The sequence below is a fragment of the Bos grunniens genome, chromosome 10 (genome assembly GCF_055505025.1).
Source record: "Bos grunniens cultivar Pamir isolate PY7600 chromosome 10, Bosgru_T2T1.0, whole genome shotgun sequence".
NCBI lineage: Eukaryota > Metazoa > Chordata > Mammalia > Artiodactyla > Bovidae > Bos > Bos grunniens.
Genome location: NC_141174.1, coordinates 91,899,053 through 91,917,988, shown reverse-complemented (window position 1 = coordinate 91,917,988; position 18,936 = coordinate 91,899,053). Strand labels below are relative to the sequence as shown.

The 18,936-nt window shown below is 39.7% G+C and overlaps 1 protein-coding gene across 2 annotated transcripts in view; it reads left to right on the top strand.

Annotated features, from left to right (window-relative positions):
• The window catches only part of JMY (junction mediating and regulatory protein, p53 cofactor), a 76,977-nt gene that overhangs the window by 34,413 nt on the left and 23,628 nt on the right, over nt 1-18,936 (top strand). For both annotated transcript variants that reach the window (XM_086323100.1, XM_086323099.1), the window contains exons 3-6: nt 7,863-8,013; nt 11,492-11,661; nt 15,569-15,734; nt 16,228-16,415. In XM_086323100.1, the coding sequence (XP_086179226.1) occupies nt 7,863-8,013; nt 11,492-11,661; nt 15,569-15,734; nt 16,228-16,415 (675 nt within the window). The remainder of the gene's footprint in view (nt 1-7,862; nt 8,014-11,491; nt 11,662-15,568; nt 15,735-16,227; nt 16,416-18,936) is intronic.

The following is an 18,936-nucleotide window of genomic DNA, read 5'->3' as shown; positions in this document are numbered from 1 at the left end:
GGCCCTGAAATTGACAACAGAGGAGTCACTGTTTTTAGCACATGACCCAGCTGACCAGTGCTGTGCATCTTCGGATTCGCCAAGTTAGGAAAAGAACTCAGTATCCTAGCTTAACGTCTTCAGTACAATAAACTATAATCACATTTTTAAACAGTAGGCTCTAGCATTAGCTACTGAGTTTTAGAAGTCAGTGAAAACACAGCATTTAAAAAGCATAGCATGTTTCTCTTCTGTGTATTTGGGTATATATGTGCGATGAAGGTAAAGATAATCCAACAACAAAGTACAGGTTATCTCCAAATACCAGATTTTTTATATTTTTTTATTTCTCATTTCTGTAGAGTGTTTAACTATGCAAGTGAAAGTTTCTATCTTCATGATCTGAGTTAAGATTTTTGAATTATGAGCACTGCTTATTCTGTTTATTACATTTTCTGTACCACAGTTGGGTTCGTTGGGATCTAACTGGAAGATCAAACCAGTTATTTCAACAGAGAACCATAAGGCAGCTCTCAGGTACCAGAGTTAATTGCAGAAACGGCCACCACTCCTAGGATTGGGGGTTACAAAGGGAAAAGGTGAAGGATAGGCCCTATGAAGCTGACCTCTGAGGAAGAAGACTGCTGTTTGAGAGAACCAGATCCCTGGGGATAAAGCACTGATGGACTGGTGCTGCTTTGTCTTGGGCACACACAGTGAGGCCAGTTCTGCAGAGCTTAAAAACTGCAGACTCGTTTCTGTTAACTTCTTGAAGAAGGTACTAGATGCTGAGATTAAAAAGCGAGACTGGAATGATGATCACAGAACAGCAAACAAGAAAGTCAAGTGACAAAGATAGGAAGACGCAAGGTGTCTCTTTCCTTCAACTCTGAAATCTCCTCCAGCCCTTCCTCCTGGCAAAGGATAAATGTGGTTTTCAGAGCCCGAATCCTAGCATCACAAGGCAGAAGGCTGAACTTGGAGGTGATAGAATCCAAATACATTTTGACTTTCAAAGTCAGTGAAAAACTGTAGCTAACCTAAATTACAGTCTTAGGTATAATAACCAGACGGAGTTTAGTCATGTCATTGAAAGGGACTTCTGTCATAACATGCTGAATAAGAATTTAAGTTTTGCTGCAGTGATCAATTTATTAAATCCTTTTTTCATATTTGTGAATCTTTTGCTTTTTAACTTGTTTTAAATTGGAACAAATGAAAGCACAAAACCTTGATGGTTTTATTACAGAAAACAAGTTTTCTAGACTCTTACATGCAAAAAGTCTAAATATGCCACCTACTGCTGAGAATGCCACAGTGGCTTCCAGTTGCTTGTCACGTGCGGCACAAGCTCCAGAGCCTCCTCATGGTGATCATAGCCTACTTGTCTAGGCTTATCTTCCTCTACCTTCATCTGTTTTACCTGAACTCCAGGTAGGCTGGACTGCTCTCTGTCCTTTACCATACATTGAACTTAACTTGCCTCAAGGCTTTTCTCAGGTTAATTCTTATCTACAGCACTCATTTTGGGTGATTCTCTTTTCCCATATCCTCCCCATGTAACTGTCAAAATCCGACCCCTCCTTCAAATCCTTCTGCAATTTATGGACTTCAGTAAAGTTTGTTTGCCCTGATCCAAACAGCTAAATGTGTTCAAAGATTATGGTATCATAAATTCAGTTCAGTTCATTCACTCAGTCGTGTCCGACTCATTGCAACCCCATGAATTGCAGCACGCCAGGCCTCCCTGTCCATCACCAACTCCCAGAGTCTACTCAAACTCATGTGCATCGAGTTGGTAATGCCATCCAGCCATCTCATCCTCTGTTGTCCCCTTCTCCTCCTGCCCCCAATCCCTCCCAGCATCAGAGTCTTTTCCAATGAGTCAACTCTTCGCATGAGGTGGCCAAAGTACTGGAGTTTCAGCTTCAGCATCACTCCTTCCAAAGAACACCCAGGACTGATCTCCTTTAGAATGGACTGGTTGGATCTTGCAGTCCAAGGGACTCTCAAGAGTCTTCTCCAACACCACAGTTCAAAAGCTTATTAGTTCCTCTTCACTTTCTGCCATAAGGGTAGTATCATAAATTACTTTTCAGAAAAGGTTTTAGTTAATTTATAGTTCCACCAGCAGTATATTATGTGTCTCTTGTCTCACCGTGACCTCACTAACCCTAGTTAGTCTTGTTTTTAATTTTTGCTTAGTAATTTTTCTAAATGGTTTGTCATCCTACCATCTAAAAACAATCAGAAGGTTGTGTGTTCATGTCACGTTGGGGTCAGAGTGGCTTTTTTTAGAGGCTTCCCTGGTGGCTCAGATGGTAAAGCGCCTGTCTGCAATGCAGGAGACCCAGGTTTGATCCCTGGCTTGGGAAGATCCCCTGGAGAAGGAAATGGCAGCCCACTCCAGTGTTCTTGCCTGGAGAATCCCATGGACAGAGGAGCCTGGTGGGCTACAGTCTGTGGGGTTGCAAAGAGTCAGACACAACAGAGCAACTCCACTTTTCATCTAAAGACAGCTGTTCCTCCCCTCTTCTCTACCAGTTTATTTTTAACTGGGTTCTTTCTTTTTTACTTGTTATTTTATATTGGAGTATAGGTGCTTTACAAAGTTGTGTTATTCTCAGATGTACAGCAGAGTGATTCAGTTGTACATAATACATATATCTGTTCTTTCTCAGATGCTTTTTATAACTGGGTTCTTTCTTCACAGGAGAAAACATAGGTTCTCCCTCTAACCTGCTCCATGGCCTCCCATTCAAATAAAGCGTAGTGCCTACCCTTAATAAGCCTTATTCCCTTCTCCTATTCACTTACACAGATTTCTGAAAAGAGAGTATTTACACATGTTTCTATATCTCTGTCCTCCTTAAAAACATGTATGGAAGTGGAATTTTATTCACTCTTTCAGGAAATATTTTAGATTACCTAGTTCATGCCAGGCAGCGTGCTAGTGAAGAGCAAGCAAGCAGAGATACTGTTCATTCTTTGCCCTCACGGAACATTCAGAGTGGGAAGCAGGTGATATAAAATAAAATACGAGTGTGATAAGAGGTAAGAGCCAATCTGATCTCACGGAACACAGCCTTGTCTAACTCAGTGAAACTAAGCCATGCTGTGTAGGGCCACCCGAGATGGGAGGGTCATGGTGGAGAGGTCTCACAGATTGTGGTCCACTGAAGAAGGGAATGGCAGACCACTTCAGTATTCTTGCCTTGAGAACCCCATGAACAGTATGAAAAGGCAAAATGATAGGATCCTGAAAGGGGAACTCCCCAGGTTGGTAGGTACCCAACATGCTACTGGAGATCAGTGGAGAAATAACTGCAGAAAGAATGAAGGGATGGAGCCAAAGCAAAAACAATACCCAGTTGTGGATGTGACTGGTGATAGAAGCAAGGTCTGATGCTGTAAAGAGCAATATTGCATAGGAACCTGGAATGTCAGATCCATGAATCAAGGCAAATTGGAAGTGGTCAAACAGGAGATGGCAAGAGTGAATGTTGACATTCTAGGAATCAGCGAACTAAAATGAACTGAAATGGGTGAATTTAACTCAGATGACCATTGTATCTACTACTGTGGGCAAGAATCCCTTAGAAGAAATGGAGTAGCCATCATGGTCAACAAAAGAGTCCAAAATGCAGTACTTGGATGCGATCTCAAAAACGACAGAATGATCTCTGTTCATTTTCAAGGCAAACCATTCAATATCATGGTAATCCAGCCTACACCCCAACCAGTAACACTGAAGAAGCTGAAGTTGAATGGTTCTGTGAAGACCTACAAGACCTTTTAGAACTAACACCCAAAAAAGATGTCCTTTTCATTATAGGGGACTGGAATGCAAAAGTAGGAAGTCAAGAAACACCTGGAGTAACAGGCAGATTTGGCCTTGGAATATGGAATGAAGCAGGGCAAAGGCTAATAGAGTTCTGCCAAGAGAACACACTGGTCATAGCAAACACCCTCTTCCAACAACACAAGAGAAGACTCTACACATGGTCATCACTAGTCAACACTGAAATCAGATTGATTATATTCTTTGCAGCCAAAGATGGAGAAGATCTATACAGTCAGCAAAAACAAGACCAGGAGCTGACTGTGGCTCAGATCATGAACTCTTTATTGCCAAATTCAGACTTAAATTGAAGAAAGGAGGGGAAACCACTAGACCATTCAGGTATGACCTAAATCAAATCCCTTCTGATTATACAGTGAAAAGTGACAAATAGATTCAAGGGACTAGATCTGATAGATAGAGTGCCTGATGAACTATGGATGGAGGTTCGTGACATTGTACAGGAGACAGCGATCAAGACCATACCCATGGAAAAGAAATGCAAAAAAGTAAAATGGCTGTCTGAGGAGGCCTTACAAATAGCTATGAAAAGAAGAGAAGCGAAAAGGAAAGATATAAGCATCTGAATGCAGAGTTCCAAAAAATAGCAAGGAGAGATAAGAAAGCTTTCCTCAATGATCAATGCAAAGAAATAGAGAAAAACAACAGAATGGGAAAGACTAGAGATCTCTTCAAGAAAATTAGAAATACCAAGGGAACATTTCATGCAAAGATAGGCTTGATAAAGGATAGAAATGGTATGAACCTAACAGAAGCAGAAGATACTAAGAAGAGGTGTCAAGAATACACAGAAGAACTGTACAAAAAAGAGCTTCACGACCCAGATAATCACGATGGTGTGATCACTCACCTAGAGCCAGACATCCTGGAATGTGAAGTCAAGTGGGCCTTAGGAAGCATCACTATAAACAAAGCTAGTGGAGGTGATGGAATTCCAGCGGAGCTATTTCAAATCCTGAAAGATGATGCTGTGAAAGTGCCGCACTCCATATGCCAGCAAATTTGGAAAACTCAGCAGTGGCCACAGGACAGGAAAAGGTCAGTTTTCGTTCCAGTACCAAAGAAAGGCAATGCCAAAGAATGCTCAAACTACTGCACAATTGCACTCATCTCATATGCTAGTAAAGTCATGCTCAAAATTCTCCAAGCCAGGCTTCAGCAATATGTGAACCATGAACTTCCAGATGTTCAAGCTGGTTTTAGAAAAGTCAGAGGAACCAGAGATCAAATTGCCAACATCTGCTGGATCATGGAAAAAGCAAGAGAGTTCCAGAAAAACATCTATTTCTGCTTTATTGACTATGCCAAAGCCTTGGACTGTGTGGATCACCATAAACTGTGGAAAATTCTGAAAGAGATGGAAATACCAGACCACCTGACCTGCCTCTTGAGAAACCTATATGCAGGTCAGGAAGCAAAAGTTAGAACTGGACATGGAACAACAGACTGGTTCCAAATAAGGAAAAGGAGTACGTCAAGGCTATATATTGTCACCCTACTTGTTTAACTTATATGCAGAGTACATCATAAAGAAACGCTGGGCTGGAAGAAGCACAAGCTGGAATCAAGATTGCCAGGAGAAATATCAGTAACCTCAGATATGCAGATAACACCACCCTCATGGCAGAAAGTGAAGAGGAACTAAAAAGCCTCTTGATGATAGAGTGAAAAAGTTGGCTTAAAGCTCAGCATTCAGAAAACTAAGATTATGGCATCTGGTCCCATCACTTCATGGGGAATAGATGGGGCAACAGTGGAAACAGTGTCAGACTTTATTTTTGGGGGCTCCAAAATCACTGCAGATGGTGACTGCAGCCATGAAATTAAAAGACGCTTACTCCTTGGAAGGAAAGTTATGACCAACCTAGACAGCATATTCAAAAGCAGAGACATTACTTTGCCAACAAAGGTCCGTCTAGTCAAGGCTATGGTTTTTCCAGTGGTCATGTATGGATGTGAGAGTTGGACTGTGAAGAAGGCTGAGCGCCGAAGAATTGATGCTTTTGAACTGTGGTGTTGGAGAAGACTCTTGAGAGTTCCTTGGACTGCAAGGAGATCCAACCAGTCCATTCTGAAGGAGATCAGCCCTGGGATTTCTTTGGAAGGACTGATGCTGAAGCAAAACACCAATACTTGAGCCACCTCATGCGAAGAGTTGACTCATTGAAAAAGACTGATGCTGGGAGGGATTGGGGGCAGGAGGAAAAGGGACGACAGAGGATGAGATGGCTGGATGGCATCACCGACTCAATGCACATGAGTTTGGGTGAACTCCAGGAGTTGATGATGGACAGGGAGCCTGGTGTGCTGTGATACATGGGGTGGCAAAGAGTCGGACACGACTGAGCAACTGAACTGAATTGATCTGAAGAGGTAAGAAGAAAAGGTATTTGTTACACTGAAGAGCTTATACTGGCTATAACATTGAGCCAGGGAAGACATCCATGAACCAGTAATTGAGCTGAGATCTGAAGATATGGTGGGAATTCATAGGCAGAAGGAGTTTGCCTGTACTCCAGAACTGTTGTTGCCAAGTTCATGCTGTTAGGTCCGTGAATACTGGTGTTGTATCTACTTGACCCCTAAGCAGTGCTTGATAGAGTTGGTTTCTCCTCCATTAACTCTTCCGACTTACGTGTTGTGATTTCTTACATGAGCTGATTCACTGTCATTGCTTTAAATGTCTTCTACTGTGTCAAGGGTGTGTGTATGCTAAGTTGCTTCAGTCGTGTCCAACTCTTTGCGACCCCATGGACTGGAGCCCTTCAGGCTCCTCTGTCCATGGGATTCTCCAGGTGAGAATACTGGAGTGGGTTGCCATGCCCTCCTCCAGGGGATCGTCCCAACCCAGGGATCAAACCCACAGTTCTTATGCCCCCTGAATTGGCAGGTGGGTATTTTACCACTGGCGCACCTCGCAAGGGTATCCAAGGGTACCTAGAGTTAAACTTAACATATGTAAAATGAAATTCTTGACAATTCCATGTACATATTTTTTCTTGGTAATCCTGGAATCATTTTTCCCTCTATTTGGAAGACTGTTTCTTTAAGGAGCAGTGTATTATATACTATATTATATAGTATTATATTATATACTATATTGTTGCTTCGAGACTAAATGAAATCTTATAGACTGTTCTTTTGATTTCTGTTCCTTTAGTTGTACTGTTTAAAGAGTATGACCCTCATTATTTCTACTTTAGAAATTTGCTTACTTGATCAGTTTTTAAGTGCACCAGGGATGGACTAACATTTTTCACTATAAAGTTTTTCCCGATCATCCTAATATTGGTGTTACTAACTTAACTTTAATTTTTAATCTCTTTCTCGGTATGTGGTAAAACACTACAGAGTATACAGAGGGTCTGTGGCTGTTTCCTGAACTGTACCTTTACTCCATATTAACATACCTGTGTAGTGCTTTTCTGTACTTTGATATTAATATTGTTACTTCTTTGACATTCACCTGGCATATCTCTGTCCATTACCTGGTTTTCAACTTTTCCTTTGTCCTTTCATTTTAGCTGTGGCTCTTATAAATAATATGTAGCCAGTTTTTCTCTGTTACTTACTTATTGCAGAGTCCTTCAGTAGGCAGATAGGCTTATTTTTTATATACTGTCAACCTTATTTATTTATGTTGATGATTAAATAAGTACTTTATTGGCACAAATAATTCTTAACCTAAAAATATAATTATCATAAAGGAGGAAATAAAAATTTTCCTGCACCCCAAAATAGTCAAACATTTTGTTCTGTGTTCTTCATTTATATATATATAGAAGAGAGAAGGCTAAATAATCCAATAGAGGAGGAAAAGGGAAACAGGTTTCTGTATTAACTGTCTTCAACATTCTTGTTAATTTAATTGTTTTGTAAATTGATAGCATTTCCTCAAGAGCAGAGAAAAGTAAATATTCTTTTAGTACCAAGAGTGCCTGACACACAAAGTTCAGTAGATGTTTAAGGAATGAATAGAGAAAGAAATTATTTTTTCAGTTTTTCTTTTTTCTCTCTAAAGATTTCTATGGAAAATGACTACCTGGGCCCCCGAAGAATTGAAAGTCTACAGAAAGAGGATGCTGACTGGCAGCGGAAAGCCCACATGGCCGTGCTGTCCATTCAGGATCTTACCGTCAAATACTTTGAAATAACAGCTAAAGCTCAAAAAGGTGAGTTTCCCAGTACAGTTATCCTTGTTAGGTATTTTTAAAGTGAGTGGAGGTTTTTTTTCTTAATGAGTCGTTTAAATATTTTTTGTTCACAATAGTTATAGAAAAGAATATAAAGACCATTCAATCCTAGCAGTTAAAGAAGATCACTATTAAGTTAAGGTGTATCCTTCCAGTCTTTTTCTAGGCATTATGTGTTAACATATACTCACCTGTAAAATAATTAAAAATAATGGGTATTTGTATAACAGATTACAATTCTGACAGTAAATGTTTGCAGTTATAGGGTTCACAGCTTAAAGGCAAAATTCCCAAGAAGACTGCCTTCCCTTCAGACACTACTTGCAAATTTGGGATGTCCACAGGCCATCTGTACTTCTAAACAGTAGACTACAAATTTAGTGGTTCTGCTACAGCCCTTTTAAGTTTGAAAAATTCACTACAGTGACTCAGAGAACTCAGGAAAACATAGTTCCCATTACAATTTATAAAAGATAGAAATCAAGGGTTTCCCTGTGACTCAGTGGTAAAGAATCCGCCTGCCAATGCAGGGGACACAGGTTCTTATCCCTGATTTTTGAAGATCTTGCACACTGCAGAGCAGCTAGCCCCGTGTGCCACGACTGTCGAGCCTGAGCTCTAGAGCCCGGGTGCTGCAGCCACTGAAGGCTGCACACCCGAGAGCCTGTGCTCCACAGTAAGAGAAGCCACCTCAGCAAGTGCACCTCTAGTGCACCGCACAGGAGAGCAGCGCCTGCTCGTGCAGCTGGAGAAAGGCCCGCACAGCAGCGAAGACCCAGCACAGCCAAAAATAAACGAGGAAACTTCTTTTAAAAAGATAGAAATCAAGCCAAATGAAGAGATACATATGACAAGGTCTGTCTGTCTAGGTCCATTTCTTCCAACTCCTTTCCATAGGAGGCCACAGAACTCTTTCCACCACTCTCTGAGAAGCAGTTTGAATTATTCATATTCATATAGAGCATTCTACATTCATAATTTTCTGCATTACCTTCATATTCCTGAGCTGTTGGAAAATAATTTCCAGTGAAGTGAGCAGCAGTTAGGTGGAAAAATACATCTGTCAAGAGATGTTGGTAGACAAAGTATTGACTAGCTCTTATAGTAGGTAACAACATGAGACTGAATTAGGACAGAAACTGCTCTATATACATAGCCCTTAAGTGGAAAGCAGAGAAAAGGCTCCAGACTATTTTTGCTTTTACAGAATGTTTAGCTTTATTAAGTTGTGATTACAGATTCCGGTGAAAATCAGGAGAGTAGCAGACTAGGTATTTAAGTAACTAGTTTAACTCTCCTTGATTTTTAAGTCACCAAAACTCTTCAGTTTCATATATCTGTGTTGAAGGTGTTGATAATGCCACCATGCCTATTCTATAGGATTGCTAGGCAGATAAATAGAATATATGGAAAAAGTACTTTGAAATAAACATAGCATTGTGTTAATCTGAGTGATTGTGGTTGTGTGCATGAGGGAGAGAAGAAACAAAACAGACCACGTATTTGGTTAATATTGCTATGTAAAGTTGAGAGAAACACTTGAGTACATATTATCCTCTCATTTAATTTCCACAAGTCTTCCAAGGAGGTACTGTATTTCCTTATGTTTATCATTCAAGGGAATTTAGCCCAAGAGCAGGTAAGTTTCTGCCTTAAGTTACATGTTGATGGGTACAAGTGAGAATTTAACTCCAAGCTGTCTCCTAACCCACTGCTGCTGTTTTTGCCCCTACATTGCACTGCTGTATTGATACTACGGTTGCATAAATATTGTCATACATTTTTTTAAAGAGATAGGCAGAGATTTAAAATGGCAGAATCATTTGATATGTAGGCAACATAAGTAGATGTTATTTGTTAAACCCTAAAATTAAGGATCAGATTAATGTACAAATATGTTAGCAGTTAAAGGCCACAGAAAAAGAAACCAAACGAACTATATTGAGAGACAATTCTGAGTAAGTAGATTGCTCATTTGTCATAAGAACTCAATAGATTTTTAAGACTAAGTCAAGAAATAGTAATGTTCTTGAATGCAGATAATTACCAGGAACAGGTTCCAAGTTGGTTGCATCTGGTCATTGGGACTAAGGGTGGAGGGAGAGAGTTGAGCCCAAGAAATTGTTCTTTCCACTTTCAGCTTCTCTGTACAATTTTAATTTTTAAGTATGTTCTAGTATCTTGCCTGGAAAATCCCATGAACAGAGGAGCCTGGAAGGCTGCAGTCCATGGGGTCGCTGAGGGTCGGACACGACTGAGCAACTTCACTTTCACTTTTCACTTTCCTGCATTGGAGAAGGAAATGGCAACCCACTCCAGTGGTCTTGCCTGGAGAATCCCAGGGACAGGGGAGCCTGGTGGGCTGCTGTCTCTGGGGTCGCACAGAGTCGGACACGACTGAAGTGACGCAGCAGCAGCAGTATTACTGTAAAAAATTTTTTTAATTTCATGAAATTCTGAGGCAGATGTTATTGAGACACTTTTTGCAAAGAGAGTTATGATGTAGTTGAAATACAAAAGTATTAATCACTTAACCTCTGAGCATAAGAAACTACTAGAGAATGTATATTGACCTAAAGAGTATATTAGATACTTCATAATCAGATTGCCTGCCTCTTTTATGTTAGTTAAAACATGTTTCTGACCTGTTAATCAGAAGGGACATAGAATGGTTGGATTCATTGTATAAGGACCCAAGATGAGCCAGCACCACACTGTTATCAGTTAAACAGTTAACTGATGTCAGTTAAAACTTATTTAACTGGAAGATATTATCTGTTTGAGTGTCAAGAAATGTTTCCTGGATGAGGCCTCTGTTGTGGCAAACTGGAAGTTTTTCTTTTTTTTTATGGTGGCCAGAAATTGGGTGTCTTCCTTGGGGCTTAACTGTACTCCAACAGTAACCTTAGTGGCATAAGTGTCATGATAATGTCTAGACACTTATTTCACCCTATATCATATCATTGAAATACATTTGAAGAACTCAAAAAGGTACATGAATTTAAATAATTTTTAAATAACCTTTAATAGTTATGGTTCTGATTTCAAGTAACATACCTCAGAAAAGGTATGAACCTTCACAGAATAAAGTTTTATAGAAATTGTGAAATTTAATAATACTGGAAAATGTGAAAAGAATATTTTTAAGTAAGTTTTAAAATTAACCTGAAAACTTAAGTTTCATCTTGAGAAAGTTATTTCTCAGGATGATTATTTAAAATTCTTATTGGAGACATTAGAGAAAATCTAAGATAGTATTGATTTATATAGGTTATACGTATTTTATCATGTTATAGGTAATCTGTCATGAACCGGTATAGGTAATTTATCATGAGGGTAGGATTTATGTGCTTATCTTTGAGTGGGTGATCAGTGTGATCTTAAGACTTCCAAATTCTTGAGTATCAAGTTGTTTCATGTCTTAATGTCTCAATGTCCTTTTTAAAATTATCAATAGCTGTGTATGATCGAATGCGAGCAGATCAGAAGAAATTTGGTAAAGCGTCATGGGCAGCAGCCGCTGAACGTATGGAAAAACTTCAGTATGCAGTTTCTAAGGAGACTTTGCAGATGATGAGAGCTAAAGAGATCTGTTTGGAACAGAAGAAACATGCTCTAAAAGAAGAGGTAACAAAAACCATGGGAAAGATATATTTAAAATTATTTTTAATTAAGATGTGCTATATTTGGTACAAGACTTAAATTTTTCTGACCCTCCTGGCAGCACTGTCTTCATGAGGTGATGATAACTTTCACATTGGGGCCTATGATAGAATTCGAGTTATTGCATTTTCATAGCATCTGAGCGTGACTGTAGGCAGCAGTTGTTAACAATTGTTAAAAGAAAAAGGGGCACTCATTTCCTATCTCCCCTTCAACTCTCACCACACCTTGGCAACTATTTTCTCTCTTTAGATTTGCTATTCTGGACATTTTATGTAAATGAAATCATAAGACATGTGATTTTTTTTTAATGCTTTTCACCCCACATAATATAATGTTTTCAAAGTTCATCCATATTGTGGCATATTTCATTGCTCAGTCTACTTCTTTTTCAAATGATACACCACTCTATAGTTACACCACACTTTATGTGTTCATCAGTTGATGAACTTTTGGGTTCTTTCTATTTTTAGAGCTCTATGAATAAAGCTGTTATGAACATTTTAGACAAGGTTTTCCTTTATCTTGGTGTGAAATGCTATTTAACCTATTGAGGAACTGCCAGACTGTTTTCCAAACAGCTGTACCATTTCCATCCTCATTAGCAGTGTACAAAATGATAGAATTTCTCCACATGTTTCTTTACATTATCACTAATACTGTCTTTTTTGTTTTAGCCATCCTGGTGGGTGTGAAGTGGTGTCTTGGGGTTTTGATTTGCATTTCTCTGATGGCATTTATGTCTAGTATCTTTTTGTGTGCTAAATTGGCCACTTATATGTCATCTTTAGAGAAATTTTGATTCAGATCATTTGCCCATTTAACTTTTTTTTTCATGGCCTGTGGATCTACTGGAAAGCTAGGAAGCTTCATAATTTCTTTACAAATTCCAGAGACAAGTCTTTTATCAAATACATGATTTGTAAGTATTTGCTCCCATTCCGTGGCTTGACTGGATTGGCTTCTAATATGTATCTGTGAAAGTTGTACATTCTACTCTAGAGAAGAACAAAATGTCATCACTGTTTTTATTAATATAGCTTTATGTAAAACACATTGCTTTATGAATGTGCATATGCATGTCTAACTCTTGTTTAAAAAAGACTGTATGAGGTAATCTATAATATATTATGGCTCTGATCTAGAAAGAACTTTTGTTAATGGATTTATTTTTCCCTCTTCTTTTTTGCTACTATTGTTAAAGGAAAAGTTAGAACTTGTTCTGAACTTTTTCACACTATTCAGAATCTCTTACAGATTTTAGCTCCATCTCTTCTTCATCTGAGGCATTTCCACTCTAACCTTCTTTTCTATTTAGCTTTCTCCTTTATGTTTCTAGATGTTTCTCAAGTTCTAGAACTTTAAAACTTGAAATACTAGCATTTTATTGACTCTGAAATAGAGTGCTACTCTTTATCACACTGACTAGCTTTATTCTAACCAGGATGAATAGTACTAACAACATAGGGTGCCTAAAAGAGCTGCAGAGAGTTAGGTTTATAACTGTTTGCCATTGCAAGAACATTTCTTACTGGAATTGGTCTCTTGTGGTAGACGAAGGGCGAGGCTGAAATGGGCCAGGGAGTTTGGCATTTATCAGTGGGGTCATTTTCCCTGGGGTCATCCCCGTACCATAATAGTCTGTTTTGAATGTTCTGGATTATGTTTGAGTTCTTCAAAGGATTTGGTAAAACTGTTTTTACCAAAAGAGTTCCAGAAAAAACATCTATTTCTGCTTTATTGACTATGCCAAAGCCTTGGACTGTGTGGATCACAATAAACTGTGGAAAATTCTGAAAGAGATGGGAATACCAGACCACCTGAACTGCCTCTTGAGAAACCTGTATGCAGGTCAGAAAGCAACAGTAACTGGACATGGAACAACAGACTGGTTCCAAATAGGAAAAGGAGTACATCAAGGTTGTATATTGTCGTCCTGCTTTTAACTTATCCTGTCATCCTGCATTTAACTTATATGCAGAGTACATCATGAGAAATGCTGGGCTGGAAGAAGCACAAGCTGGAATCAAGATTGCCAGGAGAAATATCAATAACCTCAGATATGCAGATGACACCACCCTTATGGCAGAAAGTGAAGAGGAACTAAAAAGCCTCTTGATGAAAGTGAAAGAGGAGACTGAAAAAGTTGGCTTAAAGCTTAGCATTCAGAAAACTAAGATCATGGCATCTGGTCCCATCACTTCATGGCAGATAGATGGGGAAACAGTGGAAACAGTGTCAGACTTTATTTTTGGGGCTCTAGAATCACTGCAGATGGTGATTGCAGCCAAACGTTTACTCCTTGGAAGGTTATGACCAACCTAGATAGCATATTGAAAAGCAGAGATGTTACTTTGCCAACAAATGTCCGTCTAGTCAAGGCTTTGGTTTTTCCAGTGGTCATGTATGGATGTGAGAGTTGGACTGTGAAGAAAGCTGAGCGCCAAAGAATTGATGCTTTTGAACTGTGGTATTGGAGAAGACTCTTGAGAGTCCCTTGCCTGCAAGGAGATCCAATCAGTCCATCCTAAAGGAAATCACTCCTGAATATTCATTGGAAGGACTGATGCTGATGCTGAAACTCCAATACTTTGGCCATCTCGTGCGAAGAGTTAACTCATTGGAAGAGACTCTGATGCTGAGAGGGATTGGGGGCAGGAGGAGAAGGGGACGACAGAGGATGAGATGGCTGGATAGCATCACCGACTCGATGGACATGGGTTTGAGTGAACTCCGGGAGTCGGTGATGGACAGGGAGGCCTGGCGCGCTGCAATTCATGGGGTCACAAAGAGTCAGACACGACTGAATGACTGAACTGAACTGAACTGAACTGGACTTAATACAGTCCATGGAATTCAGGCCAGAATACTGGAGTGGGTAGACTTTAGCCTCTCTAGGGGATCTTCCCAACCCAGGGATCGAACCCAGGTCTCCCGCATTGCAGGCGGATTCTTTACCAGCCCAAGAATACTGCAATGGGTAGCCTATCCCTTCTCCAGTAGATCTTCCCAACCCAGGAATCGAACCGGGGTCTCCTACATTGCAGACAGATTCTTTATCAACTGAGCTATCAGGGAAGCCCTGATAAATTATGGGGAGATGTTTTTAAAAATGTTGATATGTTACATCTCCTTAGGTTATTTTAAAAACAAATACTTCTTCCAAATGTGACAGTGGTACATTCCATGATACAAAGCTGAACTTCGAATAACTTTTAAATTAACTTTGAAATATTAAATATCACCCGGGGAAGCAAAATCCTATTTGATTAAGATTTTAACTACACTTTAGAATAAGTACTATTCTTTTTAATTTATCTCCTTTTTAACTGAGTCTTGATTATAATGATTCTCACCTCTTTTTAGGTCACAGACTCTTCTGCTTGTAAATTTGAAAGCTAGAAACACTGTACTCAGAGGAAAAAAATACATGTACACACAGCTTTGTACACAAATTTAGTAGGTTGTCAAGTCATCTGTAACTTAAGATGACTTAGGTCACCAGTCACTTCCCTGGTGGCTCAGAGGTTAAAGCGTCTGCCTGGAATGTGGGAGACCTGGATTCGATCCCTGGGTCAGGAAGATCCCCTGAAGAAAGAAATGGCAACCCACTCCAGTACTCTCGCCTGGAGAATCCCATGGAGGGAAGAGCCTGGTAGGCTACAGTCCATGGGGTCGCAAAGAGTCGGACACGACTGAGCAACTTCACTTCTAAGTCATCTGTACCTGAGCCATTGACCCCAGATTGTCTGCTGGTGTTCAGTTGCTTCATGGATTTACCCTGTCTGATCAGTTAGAATATATTTCCAAACATAACTTGATTTTTTGTTCTCTCCAACTAGATATGTCCTTATTTTTATTTTCAATGCAGATGCAGAGTCTACAGGGCGGTACAGAAGCCATAGCTCGATTGGATCAGTTAGAAGGTGATTATTATGATCTGCAACTTCAGTTATATGAAGTGCAATTTGAAATCTTGAAGTGTGAAGAGTTACTGTTGACAGCACAACTGGAAAGCATCAAAAGACTTATATCAGGTATGATGTGTATCTAACAACACAAGTCCACAAAAATACTTCTGAACGAATGATGGAATTTCCCCATGTATTTGTTTGCTTGCTTAGGAAAAATGTACATGGATACTAGCTTTATTTCTTCTGTTGAGGCTAAAAAAACTTAATGCAAAGTCAAACAATGATTTAGTAGAGGTAGCAGTTCAACTATGATCTTACCTTTGTAAAGTACTTTCTAACTTGCTTTGTTGCTTCAGCCAGAATCTGTACTCTCAAATTTTTAATTTGGGAGACAAGGTTCATAGCTTCTTACATTGAACACTTAACTGTGTGCCAGATAGTGGCACACACATCCCCTCTCTGAGATGTATTTCCCAATAATCACAATTTTACAGAGAAAGTCAAGAGATAATGGCTTTGCTTGAGGTTACAGAATTAGTGAGTGGATCAGAGTTACTCTGTCTGGCTCCATAGCCCATGCTCTTAACCATTGCCCCTTGTTTCTGTTTTGTAACAGAAAAGAGAGATGAAGTAGTATACTATGACACTTATGAAAGCATGGAGGCCATGCTGGAGAAGGAAGAGATGGCAGCGTCTATGCATTTTCAGAGAGAAGAACTACAGAAACTTCAGCAGAAAGCACGCCAGCTGGAGGCAAGACGTGGACGGGTTTCGGCCAAGAAAGCATACCTCAGAAATAAAAAGGTATAATTGCTTGACTGTAACCTTAATTTACATCTTGCTTTTATTCACTACTTAATCCTTGACCCATATCTAATAATTCTAACCTGATTTGTCACTAATACTTGCATATATTTTAAAACTGAGTAAGAATAATGTCTTCTCAATACTCGAGCCATTATATTGACATATGGTTGTTAGAGAATTACCCTCTTAAACATGTTAGAACAACCAGTGGTGATGTGCTGTTTGCCTCAGCCACCCAAAGGTGATTCTGCTTGGGCATGACTACAGGACTCTATGTAATGCAAATCCTGGCTCCTTTTTATTTAAGGAGGCCAGGGGTGCTCTATAATTAAGTTGACTGGTTCTAACCTCACTCTTCAAGGAAATTTTTATTTATGTATAAAAGAAATTCAAAAAGGCAAAATGGTTGTCTGAGGAGGCCTTACAAATAGCTGAGAAAAGAATAGCAAGGAGAGATAAGAAAGCCTTCCTCCCTGATCAATGCAAAGAAATAGAGGAAAACAATAGAACAGTAAAGACTAGAGATCTCTTCAAGAAAATTAGAGATACAAGGGAACATTTCATGCAAAGATGGGCACAGTAATGAATGGAAATGGTATGGACCTAACAGAAGCAGAAGATATTAAGAAGAGGTGGCAGGAGTACACAGAAGAACTATACAAAAAAGATCTTCATGACCCAGATAACCACGATGGTGTGATCACTCACCTAGAACCACACATCCTGGAATGCGAAGTCAAGTGGGCCTTAGGAAGCATCACTACGAACAAAGCTAGTGGAGGTGATGGAATTCCAGTGGAGCTATTTCAAATCCTGAAAGATGATGCTGTGAAAGTGGTGCACTCAATATACCAGCAAATTTGGAAAACTCAGCAGTGGCCACAGGACTGGAAAAGGTCAGTTTTCATTCCAGTTCCAAAGAAAGGCAATGCCAAAGAATGTTCAGACTACTGCACAATTACACTCATCTCACATGCTAGCAAAGTAATGCTCAAAGTTCTGGAAGCCAGTTTTCAACAGTATGTGAACCATGAACTTCCAGATGTTCAAGCTGGATTTAGAAAAGGCAGAGGAACCAGAGATCAAATTACCAACATCTGTTGGATCATCATAAAAGCAAGAGAGTTCCAGAAAAACATCTGCTTTATTGACTATGCCAAAGCCTTTGACTGTGTGGATTACAACAAACTGGAAAATTCTTCAAGAGATGGGAAATACCAGACCACCTTACCTGCCTCCTGAGAAACCTGTATGCAGGTCAAGAAGCAGCAGTTAGAACTGGACATGGAACAACAGACTGGTTCCAAATTGGGAAAGGAGTACATCAAGGCTGTATATTGTCACCCTGCTTATTTAACTTATATGCAGAGTACATCATGTGAAATGCCAGGCTGGATGAAGTGCAAGCTGGAATCAAGATTGCCGGGAGAAATATCAATAACTGCAGATATGCATATGACACCACTCTTATGGTAGAAAGTGAAGAAGAACTAAAGAGCCTTTTGATGAGAGTGAAAGAGGAGAGTGGAAAAGTTGGCTTAAAACTCAGCATTCAGAAAACCAAGATCATGGCATCTGGTCCCATCACCTCATGGGAAATAGATGGGGAAACGGTAGAAACAGTGTCAGACTTTATTTTTTTGGGCTCCAAAATCACTGCAGATGGTGACTGTAGCCATGAAATTAAAAGATGCTTTTTCCTTGAAAGAAAAGCTATGACCAACCTAAACAGCATATTAAAAAGCAGAGATATTGTGCACTGGGACGACCCAGAGGGATGGTATGGGGAGGGAGGAGGGAGGAGGGTTCAGGATGGGGAACACGTGTATACCTGTCGCAGATTCATTTTGATATTTGGCAAAACTAATACAATTATGTAAAATTTAAAAATAAAATAAAATTAGAAAAAAACAAACAAACAAAAAAAAAGCAGAGATACTACTTTGCCAACAAAAGTCCATCTAGTCACAGCTATGGTTTTTCCAGTAGTCATGTATGGATGTGAGAGTTGGACTATAAAGAAAGCTGAGCATCAAAGAATTGATCCTTTTGCGCTGTGGTGTTGGAGAAGACTCTTGAGAGTTCCTGGGACTGCAAGGAGATCCAACCAGTCCATCCTAAAGGAAATCAGTCCTGAATATTCATTGGAAGGACTGATGCTGAAGCTGAAACTCCAACACTTTGGTCACCTGATGGGAAAAACTGACTGATCTGAAAAGACCCTGATGCTGGGAAAGATTGAAGGCAGGAGGAGAAGGGGACGACAGAGGATAAGATGGTTGGATAGCATCACCGACTCTATGAACTTGAGTTTGAATAAGCCCCAGGAGTTGGTGATGGACAGGGAAGCATAGCATACTGCAGTCCATGGGGTCGCAAAGAGTTGGACACAACTGAGTGACTGAACTGAACTGATAAAAGTGTGTACCAATTTAATGTATAGTTTTCATTCTTATATTAACTAAATCTGAGGTAGGGAAACTTAGCCGTATAGATTCTGCACATTTAAACTTAGTCT